At 43.2% G+C, this 18,737-nt stretch overlaps 1 protein-coding gene across 1 annotated transcript; it reads right to left on the bottom strand.

Moving 5' to 3' along the window:
• Positions 1–700: 700 nt before the first annotated feature.
• On the bottom strand, positions 701–14,937 carry sgpp2 (sphingosine-1-phosphate phosphatase 2; the record flags this gene model as incomplete). The annotated part of the gene is made up of 5 exons (XM_083984690.1): positions 701–1,246; positions 3,404–3,493; positions 6,079–6,258; positions 13,744–13,908; positions 14,776–14,937. 5 exons carry the CDS (start codon positions 14,935–14,937, stop codon positions 701–703), a joined length of 1,143 nt encoding a protein of 380 aa, XP_083840816.1.
• Between the last annotated feature and the right edge of the window lie 3,800 nt (positions 14,938–18,737).

Here is an 18,737-nt window from a genome sequence, read left to right as displayed (position 1 = left end):
TGAGTTATTACAAGTCGTTACAAATACATAAGTGGGCGACGCACCGAACCGAGGCGGCCATGTTGCATCGCCATTTTTACGTCTAGTGGCAGTGTGACCATAGGTAACCATGGAAACTCAGCGGAGCTGTGGGCTCGGCCTGTTAAAACTGTCACCACTGTGTAGTGTAAGGAAGGACGGAGGCACTGATGTTGCATTCAGGTGCAGTCAGGCATTTTACTGGACGAGAGAAAGACGGTAAAACGTGGGTCAGGTAAACAATATGACATCACCATGACAACATATTGTCACGCCTGTATTGTTTTGCCTCGTGCTGGCGAACCACTTGTTTACATAGAGGCTTGTTTATCCTGTTACATGCAGCGTCTGTTGTCTGTCTGACGTCTGCCCGATTCCACGTGAATGCAACATCAAGAATACGTTCTGATATGTAACCGCACCGCTAGATGGGGGTCATTCCTACATATTGTACCTTTTAATAAATGAAATGAAATTAATGAAATGAAATGGTTTATAATAACAAGTGGCCACACAAAAAACTCTAACCATTGATGCCTGTGTCTTTTGAGTATTCAACAACAACTGTCCATCTATTAGCATGGACTATTACTTACCTGTGCTCTGTTATTACATCGTAATAAGGGTTACGTTATTGTTGTAGAAAATTCAGCTCATTATTCATCAGTCTGACGTTAGCAGGTCATAACAGCCCCAGTAGGATAAAGACTCTGTTGACCACTATTGAGTTAACAAGTCCAACAGCTGTGTACGTGGCGAACTTATACGGCACCTCGATCTCCCTCCGCTTCCTGGCACCCGTGTCACCTTTTGGCACCTGGTACCAGGAGTATAACACCTGCAGACTCGCCGTTTTCACTATCTGGCGAGTTCCCACCAACACTGTGGCGCCCAGCAGGAAGCGGACGACGCCCACCGCCAGTGTGTTGGCCGTGAGCGTGGGCAGAGGCACGGGTAACGGGCCCCGGGGCTCGAACGTCTGCCCCAGCTGCTGGTTGACCCAGTAGCCCACGGAGCAGCCGGCCCCGACGGCGAGGATGGCGGTGGTGTCCCCCCGCGTGGGGCTGTAGTGGTCCAGCTCTGGGTACGTGTGGCTGAGGAGGAGGGGCAGCGCCAACGCCACCGCGGGGGAGACGGGACTGTGGAGCTGGAAGTGGTCGAAGGTTTCCCAGTAAGGAAAGGTGAAGAAGAGGAGGACGGCGGAGATTAAAACACCACTGATCACATCCTGGAAGAAAAATAGCAATCAATATTTAGGCTGGACTGCACTGACAAGTTTAAATTTAATATAAGATTAGAATTAGAGTTTAAACTAGGCTTAAAGTGAGTAAATCCCAGTTTAAAATTGAACTAAGCTCTGTTGTACCTTTTAAAATGCAACTTAGTTTAGTAAAGCCAAGTTTATTGATTTATACTGAGTTTAATTGATAGGGAAAAGTGTGATTACCAGAATTAGAATTGCCTGAATAAATACATAAAAAGGTCTATTATATAATCAGTTCTCCTGTTCAGCTCCAAAAACAGTTTCCTCTCTGACTCAGTACATGGGGGAAAAAAATTAATCTTCATAAAACTTAGTTGAGCCTCGGTTTTCTTTGATGAACTCTGTTCTGGTTGATTCATCTCAAACACTCAGCCACTCTAAAAGGTAATCCTACTCAACTGGTGGTTTAACATTAAGCCTCGATCACAGTTTCAATTTAGATTTCAATGTTTTTCTGCAACAGAATCAAATATCACCTTGAGTTAAAGTAAACTAGTGGTTTTAAGTAAAATCTCTTTCTCTCCTAATTTTCAAACTAGATTGGTGCAACAGGATTTCAATTTAAAGCAGATATCAGCTTCACGGCCGTTTCGGCTAATGCTGCGTTCAAGGCAGGCTTTTGAAACCGTAAGTTACAGCTTCAAGTCACAACTACGACTTGGTAGCGTTCCAGGTAACCCGTAGCTCGTGTTTTTACCATCCTGTTGTCTGTGAAAGTTCCCTATAACGCCCACTCGTAACTTCCGACCCGTGAACTCGTACCAGATCGAACTGGTATGACTTCACAGGAAGGAAAAACACAAAGTACGAGTTTCTTTGAACGCACCATGAGTTAGCAGCCCCCGCCCTTGTCAGGCATCAATTGGTCCTCGTGCTACGTCACCACATTCACGCGCATCCCTTGGCTGCACACACAGCCCTTCATGCCGTTCTCTCTCCTCATTGGATAACACTTGTATCCCACAAGGAAAATTTTCTCCTCGGGTTACAGCAGAGCAGAGTGACGGAGAGACTCGTGTTTAGGCTGAAATACTTAATGTAAGTGATTGCTGACGGAAAATAGGACTATTTAGGACTTATATTAACAAAAACATTCCACTGATATCTGCTTTAAACTGGGATTTAATCTGGTTTAAAAGTTTGTTTTCTTGACACAAGTCAGAAGATTAATGTCTGTCCATCATTAAATATGAGGCTAACACCAGCAGTTAGTTTAGCATTAAAGGGATAGTTCAAAACTTTTGGCAAATTGGCCCATTGCGTTCCCGTCGGGGGCAGTTTTTCAGCAAGCAGTCTCTGCATTTACCTCTAAAACAACTCTGTCTCTTAACGTTCTGTTATTATCTCATAGCGTGGTGAATGTGCAGGTCACAACTTGTCCACCAGAGCGTTTTGGAGTTGTTGGATTGTGTATTTGATGAGTTTGATGAGGGAAACCAAGAAATCCCATTAGCCTCCGTAGCGTAGCTCTGAGCAGCTCACGGCTCTGCTCTGCCGTTCTAAAAATAGCTTGCAACGACTATTAAAGGTAACAAACCTACTGCTATGACTATGGCAATGGGCCAATTTGCCAAAATGTTGAACTATCCCTTTAAGTGAAAACAACAGTAACAGCAACACGACTGAACTCATTATAGCCTTCATAACTTGATTATAATATAAACAAAAACTAGGTGTAGGTGCAGTAACTCTCCAAATGTGTTGTGGCCATGCTGTTAAAACCACACTCTGTGTGTTTACATTCTTCTTGTTTCACTTTTATAGGTCACACATGTTAAATAATGAGCGTTAGAGGAGCTTAGTCTGATCCAGGCTAGCAGTTTCCCCCCGTTTCCAGTCTTTATGCTAAGCTAAGCTAACCTGCTGCTGGACTTGGTTTAAAACTACATGATTTGTTTGGTATTTTCAGTGAAAGACATTTCTCCTCTGCCTCCTGTACAGATGTTAAAAGTACTTAAATAAAACTGTGACAACATGAAGCAGCTGCCACTGGATCAAAGCCTCAGTCAGACAGTTTAACCAGACGTGTGTATGAATAATGAATCCTGAGTTGAGCTTGAATGTTTTATGCTGTGGAATGTGTGTGTGTGCGCGCGCGTGTGTGTGGTTGTTGTAGCTCACCAAAACTGAATGCATGCCGGTGTAGAGCCGACTCAGAGACACCAGGGACGACAGCGTGACGGCGATCAGCAGACCCACCTCGAACTGGAACTGAACGACAAACACACACTTGTATCACTAAACCATCACACACACACACACACACAAACAAACAGACACACACACATTTATGTGACGACACTTCCTGATCAAAATGATAAAAGATCTAAATCTATGAGAGCAGAATGCCGTCTGAAATTCCTCACATTCCTCCGAGGAGGCACAGAGGCAGTTGTCGTCCTCCATGTTTGTTTTTGTTTTGTTTTGTTTTTTTAAACCTCTTCCTCTCTCAGTTTGTGATCAACTCCTCCATTTGTCAATCTCCTCGGCGTTGACGTGCAGCTCCTCTCTCCGTCTTTTGTGGTCGACGGCGCTCTGCCCGTCACCCAGTCACTCCTCGCTCCTTTCTTCCTCTACTGTCTCCGTCCTCCCCTCCTTTACCTACGGCGGCAGGTTTTGTTCCCCCCTCCATTTCAATAACAGTGAGAAGAGAGGCCTTGTGTATTCATTCACCTCCTCCTCCTCCTCCTCCTCCTGTGCCCCCCCTCCCTCTCTCTCTCTCTCTTTTCCTGTCTTTTGCAGCTGGAAGCCTATTCACTGGTAGTTCATGAAGAGAGGTTTTTCTTTCTTTTTTTATGAATGGCCACAAAGGATGCCGGGGGACAGGAGGGGGTCACTCTGTGATTGACTGTCATGACCTCTGACCTGCTCTGGGAACAGGGCGAGCTGCCCCGAGGCCTCGTGGGCCATTCAGGAGCCTCTGCAACAGCCCGCTACTCATTTATAGCCATGCATGATGCTCTGTTCTTTCAGGAGAGGAGAGGACAAGGGAGGAGGGTTTAGGGGGGCACCCTGGAGGAATTTCAGGCCACAGTTAAGCGCTCTACTGTACACGGGTGATTTCTCTGACCTTGAGAAACGGCGGTTTAAGAAAACGCGCGAAAGAGATTGAGATAGAGAGAGAGGGAGAGAGGGAGGGACCCGATCTGACCACAAATCAGTCCGACAGCTGCGGAGGCCGTAAACTAGTGAAAGAGTTCTTCATTAAAACTCACAGCTCGATCAGAAGGACGGCCGTTGATTGAGCCACTGAGTGTTTTATTGACTTGGCAGTGGAGTGGGAAGAGGAGGAGGAGGAGGAGGAGAAGCGGGGAGCAAAGGGGGGGGGGGTCAGTCAGTCAGAGACGTGGACTGACAGTCATTGACTCAGTCGAGTCCATCAGGAGACCAAACAGCAGCTCGACGGGTGTGGCTGATGGTGACTGATGGTGACTGCTGGCCCCGCCCCTCCCTGCCCATTGTCCAACAGACTCACTGATGGACAGCGGGGCCACTCCCTTCAGCTGCTGGCGGCGGCGGCGGTGGCAGCGGGCGGAGGGGGGCGAGCTGCCATCCAGCGGCCCCTCTGGCCCCCTCCCCTCTCCTCCAGTACTTCCACAGACTTCACCTCATTCAACACAGTGAGGGCGACTCGTCCGACACTTGTTAATCTTAAAGGAATCCATAATATTCGTGGCTATAATGAGATACCGTCCTCGAGCTGGGGATCATCACAGTTCGTTCGACGCCCACTTAGCCCCCCGTTTCCCGGCTCTAATGAGGTGGAAGTAGATCATTTGCACTCGTTTATGGAGGTAATATCGTTCTTCATAGTGCTGAGCAGTGAGTCTAGTGCAGTTTCAGTTAAGAACATCACAGCTACCAATCAAAAAATGGCTCCACTTTAATTACCATCATTGCCACCTCTACAGATCAAACTGAAACTGGAGCTTGTTGAAGTTACTACATGTCTGATCTGATTGTTATTTCCGCGTAAAATTATAATAGTTATCAAATTATTTTATTTCACAGGAGAGATAATGTATTTATTAGATTTTTACAAGTAGGAGAAAAAAACAACTTATCATGTGACTAATGTATATTTTGGAGGAAGTCTGCAGACATGCCAACACCTCTACATTATGAATCTATATTATAGGCGCTGTGGAGCTTTGAGCTAAGTGCTGATGTCAGCTGAAGTAGATCATTTGTAGTTATTTATGGAGGTAATATCGTTGAAACGGATCAAGAAATGATTCTACTCTAATTATTATCACCAGCTTTAGAAGGTAGAATGTTGACATAATAATAATAGTATGTGTTAGCATGCTAATTAGCAGAAAATCCACAGTAAAACAAAGGTATTGAAAGTTGGATTGAAGTAAGAAGGAGACATTTTGACCAGACGACTGACTACATAAAAAGTCAATGTCAACATGAATGATCTTTCTCTATAATCCATCCAAGAGCATATATGTCAAAATCATGGTTGAGATGAACTGAAGCATTATTGCCATGCCAGAAAAAAACAAAGGAAAGGTGTGGAAAGGTTTTTTTTTTAAATATGTTTTTCGTGTTATAAATGTCAAAAGATTCTTCTTTTTTTTTTACATTGTTATAACATGATGAGTTTGTGTTGTCATAAAAACACAAAAACATACTGCAACAAGAATAAACTTTTCACATTACAACATGATGCAGGTTTTTTATTTTTATCCGACATGGCAGCGACGTGGCTCCGTAGAGAGCAGCAGAATAAAACTCTGTTGGATTCGTTCTTTGTGTGATGAGGTGTGACAGCTGTCAGAGGAGCTCACCTGTATCCTCGAGGGGGCGCTGAGCAGAAAGGTGAAGGAGATGGCGGTGGCGGCCATGGCGTGGGTGGAGGGCAGCCCGTACTCGGCGGCGACGCGCGTCTCCAACTTGACCACGGGCGGCGAGGGAGGACGAGGCAGCTTCAGCACGTCCTTCATCACCTGGCCGATGTACATCACCACCTCAGGGAGGAGATAAGGACATGTCTCTAAGAAGGAGGTTCACATTATATATCTTATTTATTCCATTATTTTTTATTTTCTATAAGTTTTCATGGACATTTGCATGAATTTACTTAAAAGGACACCAAGTTATGCTTAAAAGGAGACATTATTTTATTTTTTATTTTTTTCTTCCCTATGTATTTCACCCCTCTTTGTTTTGTTTTTTCTTTCTTTTACCCTTTCTTTCTAAGTTTCTCTCGTTTTTACAATTTTTATTCTGTGTATTCACATTTTTTTTCTATTTCTATTTTTTTTTTTTTTTTTTCTCAGTGGCTGTATGCGTATGTCCATGTTCAGTTGTTTGGACAAGGGGTTATGTTGTGTCATCATGGGTGGATGTTGGACAAAAAATCTAAAATTATCTTCCTGTGCAGTGATTGTCTTATACATGCCTAATTGTCAATAATAAAAAGACCATTGAAAGAAAGAAAAGAAGACATTAAAGTTTCCTCCCAGTGCAGGTGAACCTTATTCAACAGTGCAATTACAGTTAAACACCAGAGAAGACGACGACAGGAAAGTGCTGCAGTGAGCTGGCAACAGTAGCATAAATTAGAGCTGGAGGAAGATGATGATAAAATAATGAGAGCGAGGAGGAAGTAAAATCCTGATTAGGCTACGCTCTAAAACCAACCCCACTCTCTCATGAATAAGTAATCACCTCCCGACTCTAAAGGAAAAAAAAAAGTGAGGAGGATGAAACTGTACAAAGGATGGGGATGGAGACCCACCCACCCACCTTGGGATAAAGTGCAGATGCTGCAGTCGTTACGGTAACAAAATCTATTGTAAGAAACTGGGAAAGGAAGAAGACGGCAGGGTTTTAGCTGACACAGTGTCTTCAGCTGGAGGAGAGGTGGCGAGGCGAGGCGAGGGGAGGAGAGGTGGAGGGGAGTGAGATGGAGAGCTTCTGACACAATGACACAGTCAGTGCAAGGTGTGTGTAGGTAGTGGTGTGTGTCTCATAACTGTGTGTGTGTGTGTGAGAGGAGAGAGTGTGTCCTGCCAAATTGTGCAGCCTATTCTCTTTCATGAGCTCCCCAGCGGCCCTCGGAGGGGCAGCCTGCTCCAGCGCCAGGTTTATTTAAAGCTCTGCCTTGTATATTTAATGAATGGCTGTCTTAGCGAGGAGCTAGGGAAGGCAGCGCACACGGAGGGAGCGCGACACTAATGTGTGTGTTTAAGCTGGAGAATAGAGAGGTTGTTATTACCATCTCTATACTGACACTGTAATCAGAAGATGTTTGTTACCATGGCAAATGAGATATAAAAGTAGTACGTCGTCTGACTGACCCGCGCAGCTGCCAAGTGCTGCAAACTTTTAAGAAACAGCGTAAAGAGGAGGGAGCCAGAGATGGAAATTGAGATGCACAAACAAAACGGCCCCCCAAAAAAATCAATTTTAAATTCATATGGATGATTTCCCTCCAGAGTGGAAGCAGAGATTTGGACGAGAATATGGGAAGTGACTGCAGTGATTTTCTCCCATTCAGTCACAAGAGCGTTAATAAAAAGGGTGAAATTCATAGGTCATCTCAGAGGTGGTTGGTGGAATTGAAAAGATATAAACTTTATGCTTTACAAATCCATTTCTCAACAGTCTGGCTCTCTGTGTGTGCAGGGTTATTATTATCAAGTTGAAAAGGGGACCTTCACCTTCCTATTGAGTTAGCGTTCAGATTTCCCTCAAGGAAATAGATATTTCACTTCAGATATTTCACTGTTTGCTAACCGAGAATTTCAATACCACACTCATATCTGTGCTAAGTGCAGCGCTTAGAGTCAAAGGATGTTTAGCTGAGGCTTGCAAAAAGACAAGAAAACAAAAAGGGACGCTACTAGCTAATAGCATTATGTCTACTTTATTGTTTTTTCTATACACAAACAAAATAACAGTTTGGCAAAGCTGTGATTTTCCACTTTGCTAATTAGTGCAAAACCAAAAACTGGGATGATGAGTTTAAATAGAAATGTTTTAAAGGAGAATTCCAGCCATTCCTGACCCCTAAATCGTTTTCCGGATGGTCACCCAGTCTTGGGGGGGAGCAAAACACGCAACTAAAAAAAAAAGGTTAGCTCCCATGTTAGCATGCTTAGGATTCTGCTGTATGATTGTCAACATACTTTTGGCCAGTATAGGTTGAAATATGAGCAGAAATAAGGGCGATAAAGAGACAAACCACTCTTACTATAATAATGTTTTGTTGTTCTTTTCCTAAAGCTATATCTTTATTTTCATTCTCTCCTCTGGTTATGGCCTAATGTAGCCTACTAAATGTTATTTTCCCGACATTAGCGTCTACCTACAATGTGCACACACACAGACACACACACACGTGCCCAGACACAATAATCTGCACCATGAAGTGGACAAAAAACAAAGGACAGACAATGGTAAACCCATTTAGCATGTCTGATCCCATTCATTCACCATGACTGTGCTTTCATACAACAAGCTGTACAGTGTGTTCATCATCCACTGTGACCGCCCCGCCTTCACACAATGAATCTGCCTACCAGCTTGAATGATATGATGCTACACACTCCCCCAACCCACCCCACCACAGACAGACACAGACACACACACCATCCATCCATCCCTACCCCTGCATGCCCCGTCAACACAAACATCATATTCAACTGCCTCCAGTAACCACTGTTTCATTGGTGCCTTTGTACGAACCATCAAAGGACTGACCCAGGGACAGTCTGGTCACATTAAGGGAAGAGTTAAAGACAGGTCAAGACACACACTCACACACACACACAGATAGTAGCACTCGGAGTGTGCGTGTTTTCTCATGAATGAGTGTATTGATCGAGGCGAGGGGCAGCTTTGGACCTTGATCTGTCAACATGTGGATCAGACTGAGTGAAGTGTGTGCGGCTCTGTGTGTGTGTGTGTGTGTGTGTGTGTGTGTGTGTGTGTGTGTGTGTGTGTGTGTGTGTGTGTGTGTGTGTGTGTGTGGCTTTGGCACAGGTCACTGTTTGAATGAAGGAGAAAACACACAAGATGTTTGTTTTGTTCTACAGTGACATGATTAATAGCTGGTTTGGTTTCTGGGTCATATCTTGGCTGAGTGTCCCTGCAGCCCAGTGACCACCAACTAACACACTGTGAAATGAGGAAAGCTGCTTTCTAACACTGATCCTCTGATGTAAGGCTACAGTGATGTAAAAAAAAAAAAAAAAAAAAAATATTCACACAAAATTACCATACCTGAGAAGAGTACATTTTAGTACAATAAAGATTTTAACAGTAAAAGCCATAAGAAGTTTCACTTTAGAAACCGGAGAACTCCTTAGCAGCAAATAACAAAGCTTGATTTGATCAATTGGTATTTTGGGAGCAGTGCTGCTACGCTCGCTCTTAAACCGTGAAGTGTTTTCTGCAGATAGGTAGGAGTACCGCTGTAACACGACCGCAGAGCCAATATGCCAAATCCCCACAGCATGGTTACAGCAAATTATAGAGACAGCCTTAATGAGGCAGCAGAATCTGTTGTTCTTCTGGGTCCACTTTTAAAAGCTGAGCTCAGACTATGCTGACCTGCTCGCTGAGTTACAATGCTCTGGTGTTTCTTTTATAAACTTGTATTTTTACCCAGAATGCTGTTTGTTTTTGCTGCTGAACCTCTTAAATGTTTCTTCATCAAGTAAATGGAAAAACAGCTCACTGTAAATATTAGAGTATCATGTATAATGTATTCTGTCAACAATTAAAGGGATTTATCCTCTGGGGAACATTTATGTCTGTATCGAGTTTCATGACAAACAATCCAACAGATAAAGACATTTCAGTCAAAAACAAAAAAAATGTTAATCTTCTGGTGGTGCTACAGATAAAGTGAGGGAATCAGTAAAGTCACCCATATTCATGAACATCAATACCTGGATATGACATGAATATCAATACCAACTCAAATGGAAAAGGGGACCTCAAATGGAAAACAGTCCAATCAATGTAGAGATATTTCACTAAAAAACTATTAATTTGCTTCTTATGCTACAGGTAATGTTACTTGGATTCATCCTCTGGGGAGCATTACTGTCAGTACCAAATCTCATAGCAAGTCATTAGATAAATATTGAGACATTTTACTCACTTTAAAACTAATAATATCAATCTGCTAATTGTGCTACAAGTAAATTTAGAGTCATCCTCTGGGGAACATGAATGTCAGTATCAAATTCCATGGCAAACCATCTGATAGATGTTGAGACATTTTTGCCAAACACTTGTATATCTTCTAATTGTCCTGCTAGTAAAGTCAGAGCATCAGTAGTAAGTTATTTGGATGAATCCTCTGGGGAACTTGAATGTCAGTATCAAATTCTGTAGCAGTAGACCAAAACCAATAGATGTTGAGACATTTCCCTACAAATCTAAAGATATTGATAAACATAGTAAGTAAGTAAAGTGAGGGGAGATCAGCAAAGTCACTCCAATTTATCCTCTGGGGAACATGAATGTCTGTATCAAATTAGTGGTAAAGTTTAAAAATAAAAAATATCAGCAAAGTCTCCTCTGGGGAGCGCAAATGTCTGTATCATGAGACATTTTACTCGAAAACTAAACCAAACTAAAAACAAAAAAATATGAGCTGGTAAAACGAGGGGATCAGTAAAGTCATCCTCTGGAGAACATGACTGTGACATGACTTCAGTGAGCAGCAAAGTAATGGACAAACTGAGCTGCATGTTTAGAGCCACCAGACAAAAGTATGTTGATGTTTTTATGTAGATATTTTTATATAGGTCTTAATTTGTTGAAAATTAGACATTTTTTAGTTATTTGTATCTTCAATCACTGTTTGATGTTAAAGTAGTAAAAAGAAAAAGCGGTTATTATGCCGGTAGAAACTCCAGTGATCACAGTTTCCTTGTGATGGTGACAGGACGGTGATAGACTCAAAGAGTAGACGTCCTTTTATCCCTACAACTTTCTGATGTCCGCCCGGCCTTCATCGCTGATGGCTGCTCCAGCCCGACGGAGGCTGTGCAGCAGAAAAAAGTTTTGTCCTCTGGGGATAAAGTGACTTTTTGTCATTGACTGTGACCCTCGCTCTGTATCGTCACTCCTGCATACAAATGAAGACAACATTATAGCAGCAGACGCTCTACATGCCTCCCTCTAAACCTGACTTCACAGCTTCAGAGCGTGCCCTTTGTGTCATTATGTAAAAGTACAACAACTTGAGGATTTTTTGATATTCCAAACAGCAGTAGGCGTTGGATTTGCATAATACAACGCTATAGTAATAATAATAATACCATACAACACTGCTATGTAATTCATGACCATATGGTTAATGACAGTCATTGTTTTCTAAGTCAACCAAAGTCACCCTGCAATAAAGACAACACAGAGTAGTAGAGGACACAAAGGGGGGAATGTGTGCGCGTGTGCATGTGTCGTTCACGGGCCTGTAATGTGTTTGCTCGTGCACCCAAGTCTAAATTTGCATGGATGCACTTGAGAGAGAGAGAGTGACAGAGTGAAGAAGAGAGAGTGAGCGCTCAGTGCCTCTGTGAACCTTAGATAACTCCTGCAGCACAATGGCAGGGTGCTGTTAGAAGTTGGGAGTGCGGGGTGACGCGCCCCGAGGGCTGACAGACCAAATGGTCGGTCCAGAGAGGAGAGAAAGCTCCGAGCGCTGATGATGAGGCCAATAAAACACTCTGCCGCTGCTGGAGCAGGGGCGGGGAGAGGGAGGAGGGGGGCGGGGGGCTGGGGGCAGAGTAAAGCTGGTAATGTCTAACTAGAGGGAGGGCAACGAGTGTTTAGCGGGGCGAGGTGGTGGTGGAGTGTGAGCATGTGTGTTGCTGTTTATGTGTGTTTGACAGGAGTTCACGCAGGGGGGGGCAGAAGAATGGGATCTCTTTCCCTGTGGGGGTGGGTGTGGTGGTGGGGGGGCAAACGAGGGGGTTCAGACACAGGGCACCCACCACCACCAAGTGCTCGGGGCAGGGACACAAAGGGCACAACAACACACACACTCTGCAGGAGTGAGGGTGTATGGCTGTCTGTGTCTGTCTCCGTCTCTGTCTCCACAAGTGTCACATATTCTGCTCCCGGGAGCTCATCCGACGTGTTACGGGAGGGGGGAGGGGGGGGGGGGGGGGTCTCATGTCGTAATGTGTCGGGATGAACATCTAAAAGGGGAGATGCTGGTCGTCGTCTCATGTGTGGCGTCAAAAAAACCAACGTCAGGGGAGTTGGGGCGGGGGGCGGCGGGTCAGGCTGGCCCTAGAGTGGCCCCTGTAAGCCTGGGGATACGAGGGGCATGGTGGTGTCAGAGACAGGCCAGCGGGGGGAGGAGGGGAGGAGGGGGTGAGGTGGGGGGGATGAAAGGGAGGTTGAAAGGCAGAAAAGAAGAGAGGTGGCATTGTGACGAAAACACACACACACACACACACTGTAGGAGCCATAATTTATAGATGTAGAAATAGATTGAGATTTAGATTGAATTTCATTATTTCATAGTTTGTATATTTGATCTATGTCAGTGATTTTCAACCTTGGGGTCGGGACCCCACGTGGGATCGCCTGGAATTCAAATGGGGTCGCCTGAAATGTCTAGTAATTGAGTTTTAAAAAATTACAGATATATATATATTTTTTTTAACTAATTACAGTATTATTCTGGCAAAACAATAGAGGCGTGACAATATGTTGTCATGGTGATGTCGTATTGTTTACCTGACCCACGTTTTACCGTCTTTCTCTCGTAGAGTAAAATGACATCTGGTTGGTTTGCAGACGGCGTCATTCAGGTGTCTGACTGCACCTGAATGCAACATCAGTGCCTCCGTCCTTCCTCACACTACACAGTGGTGACAGTTTTCACAGGCGCGACCTGGAAAACTTTCTCCCCGAGCCGACAGCTCCGCTGAGTTTCCGTGGTTACCTACGGTCACGCTGCCACTGAACGCAAAAAATGGCGATGCAACATGGTAGCCTCGGTTCGGTGCGCCCCCCCTTATGTATTTGTAACGACTTGTAACAACTCATTCTAAGGTACGAGAAAACTTTCATTTGTATGCGGGATTCGACTTCAGTGAAATACGTATTTATGAAAGCAATATTTGATTTGCAAATAAAAAGCCAAATAAGTTACATATACTGGGGCTTTAGGTAAACTTTTGTTTTTGAAACGGATACATATGGTGGCCCTAAGGTGCAAATCACAACAGCAAATCAGAAAACACAATGACAAATTACTAATTACTACTATTAATACTATTACTATTACTACTTGTGTTTTCTCTTTTGTTGTTGTGTTTTCTGATTTGCTGTTGTGATTTGCACCTCAGGGTCACCGCAGATACATCTCGTTCTTGTACGAAACCCTGCCTTTCATCCTCTCACGTGGCTTTGGCACCACAAAGGAAAACCACAACACACACACAGACACATCCATACACACACACAGAGCTTACGGTCCACATGTTGATGAGGCGGCGGCACAGGAACGGGTCCAGGTTCCAGTGGATGCAGGGCAGACAGGTGATGTAGGAGGCTTCGTGGCCCAGGCCCGACGAGAACAGGAAGAGGAAGTGCAGCAGCCAGTTCCTCACCTCGTACGGCGGCCGGATGCTCGCGCCCTGCACAAGATAAACACCTGTCACTGAACGATGACACCGCCAGACGCTTCTGACACGGCTCCTGGAACCAAACCAGACTGAGATTAGAGATTATTACGTGTGTCCTCAATTTGAACTCACCTCACACCCTTTTGATTTTTGCAATACTTTACATTAGATTCAATGAGCTGGAAACATCGAGACAAGTGCTATCGTCTTCTGACTCCACTTTAAGGAGCACTGAGCTGAGGCCGCTCGATGCTGCTGCACTTCAATAAAGTTAGTCCACTCACAAGAGACAAGAGGCAGACTGATTTAATCTCAAATTTAATTTCAAGATTAAAGCCTCTGCAGCAGAGACACAGATATCCTGTCTGTTATTCTCCGATATAGGTCACAGCTTCAAAACAAAACCCCACTACACTATACATCCCCCACAATGCAGCTGGTCTGCAGCTCCTGACCTTCACTGATCACATCTATAGGCGTTCCACTGATAATATCACAAACTAAATACTGTAGTTACTCAACTGCATTTTTGCTTTTACAGCCCAAAAATAAATTGTTTGGCCATGACAAGAAGGACTCAAAAATGTCAACATCCCCCACCTACACACACATGCAGAGGGCTGGTCTCTGACTTACACACCTGGACAAACGGGAAAAGCCAGTCACACTTTGCTGTGCAGACGCCAAATAAAACGATAAAGGTTTTAGTTTAAGTGAATTGATTTACAGCAGCTTTGTGTGTTTAACCCTTACTACATATGTCTCTATGTGTTTAATACCAGTACCTTACAGTAAAAGCAAAATAGAGGTCCAATAGAAAAACATTGCACGTGCTCCCTCTGAATTCATGTCTCAGGCTTCAGTGAGCCCTGCACTTACACATCCGTTCTCCGTGTATTCATATTTGGAGTTCTTGTCCTGGTGGTCCCATCGTCCCCTCAACTGCCCATGTGGTTTGACTTCCACCAGGAAGAGTCCGCATCGTCTCTGGAACCGGGCCACGAGCTCCGAGTCATGGAGGTAACCCAGAAAGTCCAGCATGTCCGGCGCGAACACACACACACAGACACAGACAGACACACAGACACAGACAGACAGACAAACAGACGGTGTAGTATAGTGTAGGTGAGGTCACATCTGCCCTGCACAGACAGGGCGAATCCCGGGAGGGGCAGCGTACAGGTGCTTTAAACAGGTGCACGCACGGGGCGGGGCTAGACGCTCGAAGAGAGAGATGACGTCACGTAGGGCTTGGTCCGACCCTTATTCTGGTAGTGTTACAGTTTGTTTTTACAATCGCTTTGACACGTTTTTCATTAATTAAAACACTTTTTCAAAACTCTTCAAACCTAAAGGCCAAAGTGAACAGCAGTTCACATTATAGACTGAAACAAATTTATGACCTGCATTTTGTTTCATTGCTTTTGAAAAACAGTTGATTGAGCTCATGCAAATACATCATCACAGCTGATTTTTTTTTCTTTTTAGTGAATAGTGCAAGACAGCTACTGTAAATGCTGATGAGTAATTTTCATTTGCAAATACTGTAATACACTAAAGTGTTTATTGCAAATCCTGTAATTTAGCTACTGTCTTTTACATAAACTTTACATTCTGCAAAGCTGCTCTGAGATGGGTCGTTCACTTTTTATACTGTGTGTTACAAAAAAAAGGAACAAAATTCATGCCCAACAAATGAAAAATGAAAAGGGGTTCAAAATAAACTACAGCACAAACATCAATTTATGATCAATACAATAATCTGTCTGTTGTAAAACATTAGAGCTGACGCATGTAAGATGATTCAGTTTGTGTTGTTCCATCAGTTGTCCGTGTTTTTATGACACTGTGCTGTGACTGACTACATGTTTCTGTTACTGCTTGGTGAGTTGTGTTAGTGTATTATTGTATTTTGGAAATGTGTGTCTGTGTTTAGTTACACTGTGTGATTTTGAGCATGAAATTAACTGTTTTGGGAATTGTGTGTTTTGTGTGAAAAAGTGTTTTAAGTACCGAAATATCGGTCATAGTGATGGTAAAAAAACACACAGACTGATGTATAGCGAGGAGGGGAGACAGATTTATTGCTTAGGTCTCTGTGGACCTTGTCTCTTTACATCACCCAGAGAAATAAGGTTTTAAAAACAATAAAAAATAGAAATAAAGATGAAAATATAGAAACACGGTAAGATTACGACATAAGGTGAAGGAGTTTTACCTGCAGGCCATTCAGTGTTTTTCTGGGCACAAATCAGAAATGTTGGCTTCACCTTCTCATTAATCATTTTCATCTTAATCTGTCAGCGCTGTGATCTGAAGCCAAAGCAGCAAACACCCAGATGACTGACAAAAACAACAGCAACAATTTATTCTGTTCTTGTCATTGTGCTGCAGAGCCATGAGCACTGTTAATATCTGGGTGTAGGGAAATGAAATGCAAGGTAACAGTGATTCATGCATGCATGCACTAGGTTACATGATAGTGTGTGTTTATTAGTGCTGCGGGATATGTAAAAACATCATAATGCAATAACATGGGCAGATATTGGGATTCATTGTGAATGGTTCATTTTCACTTCCAAAAAATATCCCTTTTACACTTATATAAGTGTATTAATAATGACACTTACACTTCTAACAATGCACAGCAATGTTATGACACATTTCACCTTTAATTTTGCAGCCGTTATTATTATGTGAATTATTCTCTATGACAATACACAACCCCATTTAAAGCAGAGGCTCTATAATGATTACAGTAATACACAATTTTGTGACACATTTATCACAAAATATACAGCTTCTGAGACCTAAATATTGCACTTGCATTACATTATGATGAATTATGCAGCCCTATGGTTTCATTTCTTCCCTGCTATGAAAGAAAAACTTTAATGCACTCGTCTCTTCACATCTTACATCACTTATATGGAAACAGGGGAAATAACATAGGAGGATACAGAATCACAGTGTCCCTGTCCAAAGTAGGTGTATGAGGTAACTGAAATGTGAATCGCCTGTTAATGAGTACTCTCCTCCACCATCATCACCATCATCATAATCATTATCATCATCATCATCATCATCACCATCAAAACACCAGGTGAGAGGAAAGTCATCCCTCAAACAAAACACGTCATGTTGGGTTTTCCTTTAATTTGTCACATATTATTCACATAATAAACCATTATGTCCAGAAGCTGTAACTTCATTGGTATTTTTGTATTATACCTGTAGTTTCCTCCTCCTCCTTAATATAGATGTAGCTCCTGCAGATCACAGAGCATCGCACACAGTCTCTTTCCCTGGTCCTGTTACTGTATATGAAAGACTTCAATCAGCTCTAATGTGTTAACTCTTCACAGGTCGGTCACCACTGTAAAAACCCATAAAGACATTAATGTGAAACTCACTTTATTAATTAACAACGGAGGGTCGTTTACAGCTGAAAAGCAGAAATGACAGTCTATCAGCAGATTAAATGAAGTCTAACTCTAGTTAACTTTGAACCAGTTCACACTTTTATAAACGGGTCATGTGATGCAGTTTACAATCAGGGGTCTCAAACTCCCGGCCCGGGGGCCACTTCTGGCCCACGGCCGCCCTACATCCGTCCCGCATCTTGACATAAAAAGTAAGGCAAAATGCTTTTAACGGCACTATTTTTTTTTAACGCGCGATTAACGTGCTAACCTCGGGCCGCTCCGTAGTTTGGGGAAACAGAGAAGTTGCTTCTCTCCAGACGTGACCAAAGACAGTGACCTCACAGATGTGTGTGTGTGTGTGAGTTACTTTGATTACCGCGACGCTCCTGTCCCCCGGATATTTCTGCAGTTGGATTTACATGATCCGGTCTGAGACATGAAACTAATGGACTGAGGAGTCGTCCCACTGCGGTCTGCACGTCACACCGACGATCGTGCATTTGTAGGAGGATGTTGTTGTTGCTGTTGTTGCTGTTGTTGTGGTTGTGCGCGACCATAGATATACATACTGACTAGATGCCGCCTTCTGCTTCTCAGCGTATGTCAATAGTGCCGCCATCCTTGGTCCGGGGTTTCTGACCATAGACATATACGTCTGACAAGCAGTCCGACCCGGTCAGACCCTTATAGAACAAATTTTAGCGTATATATACATGTGGATGTGTGTCTGAGTATGGAGCCCCTAAAGGGACATGGAGGGAAACATTGTTTTTGCGAGATCTCGCAATACTTTTTGCGAAGTTTTTAACCTACCCCACTACGAGGGTAGGTTGTAACACAACCTGGGGTAAATTGTAACAGTGAGATTAAAAACTAAAAACTGAGACCAAACCAAAAAAACATGAATGTTCCAACACTAAAAGCATCTTCCTATGGTTCAGTATGATATCATATTCTGATAATACCAGTGAATGCTGAACATGTATGAATGGTAATCTTCAACAGGAGGTCAGAAGCAGATCATACAATTCCAGGAAAGACGGTGACACTTAATGACACTTAGAGTAATAAAACAACAAAGGTAAAAGGTGTAACAACCATCCCCACCCCTGTCAGCCATTGTTTGACTAGCTGTACCACCATGGTGGTTTAAAATAAACTTTGATGAAATTACTCATATTTTACCTAAGAACCTGTTCTTTCATCTTATACAAGTTACCTAAGTCCTAATTCAAACTTCAACGGTATCAATATCATGTCAAAATTTAGGCTTGGTCCAAAATATTAGTTTTTGGCTGTAAAACCTACACACTTATTGTCTTACAGATATAGTCTTACAGAAAACCTGCATATGTTTTTTCTCCTCAAGTTCCTACACTAGAGAACTTGATCTTCTTATCACAAAATGAGGCTGCT

Source organism: Trachurus trachurus (genome assembly GCF_905171665.1).
Source record: "Trachurus trachurus genome assembly, chromosome: 13".
NCBI lineage: Eukaryota > Metazoa > Chordata > Actinopteri > Carangiformes > Carangidae > Trachurus > Trachurus trachurus.
The sequence above is the reverse complement of the archived record's forward strand: the minus strand, read 5'-3'. Positions and strand labels throughout refer to the sequence as shown.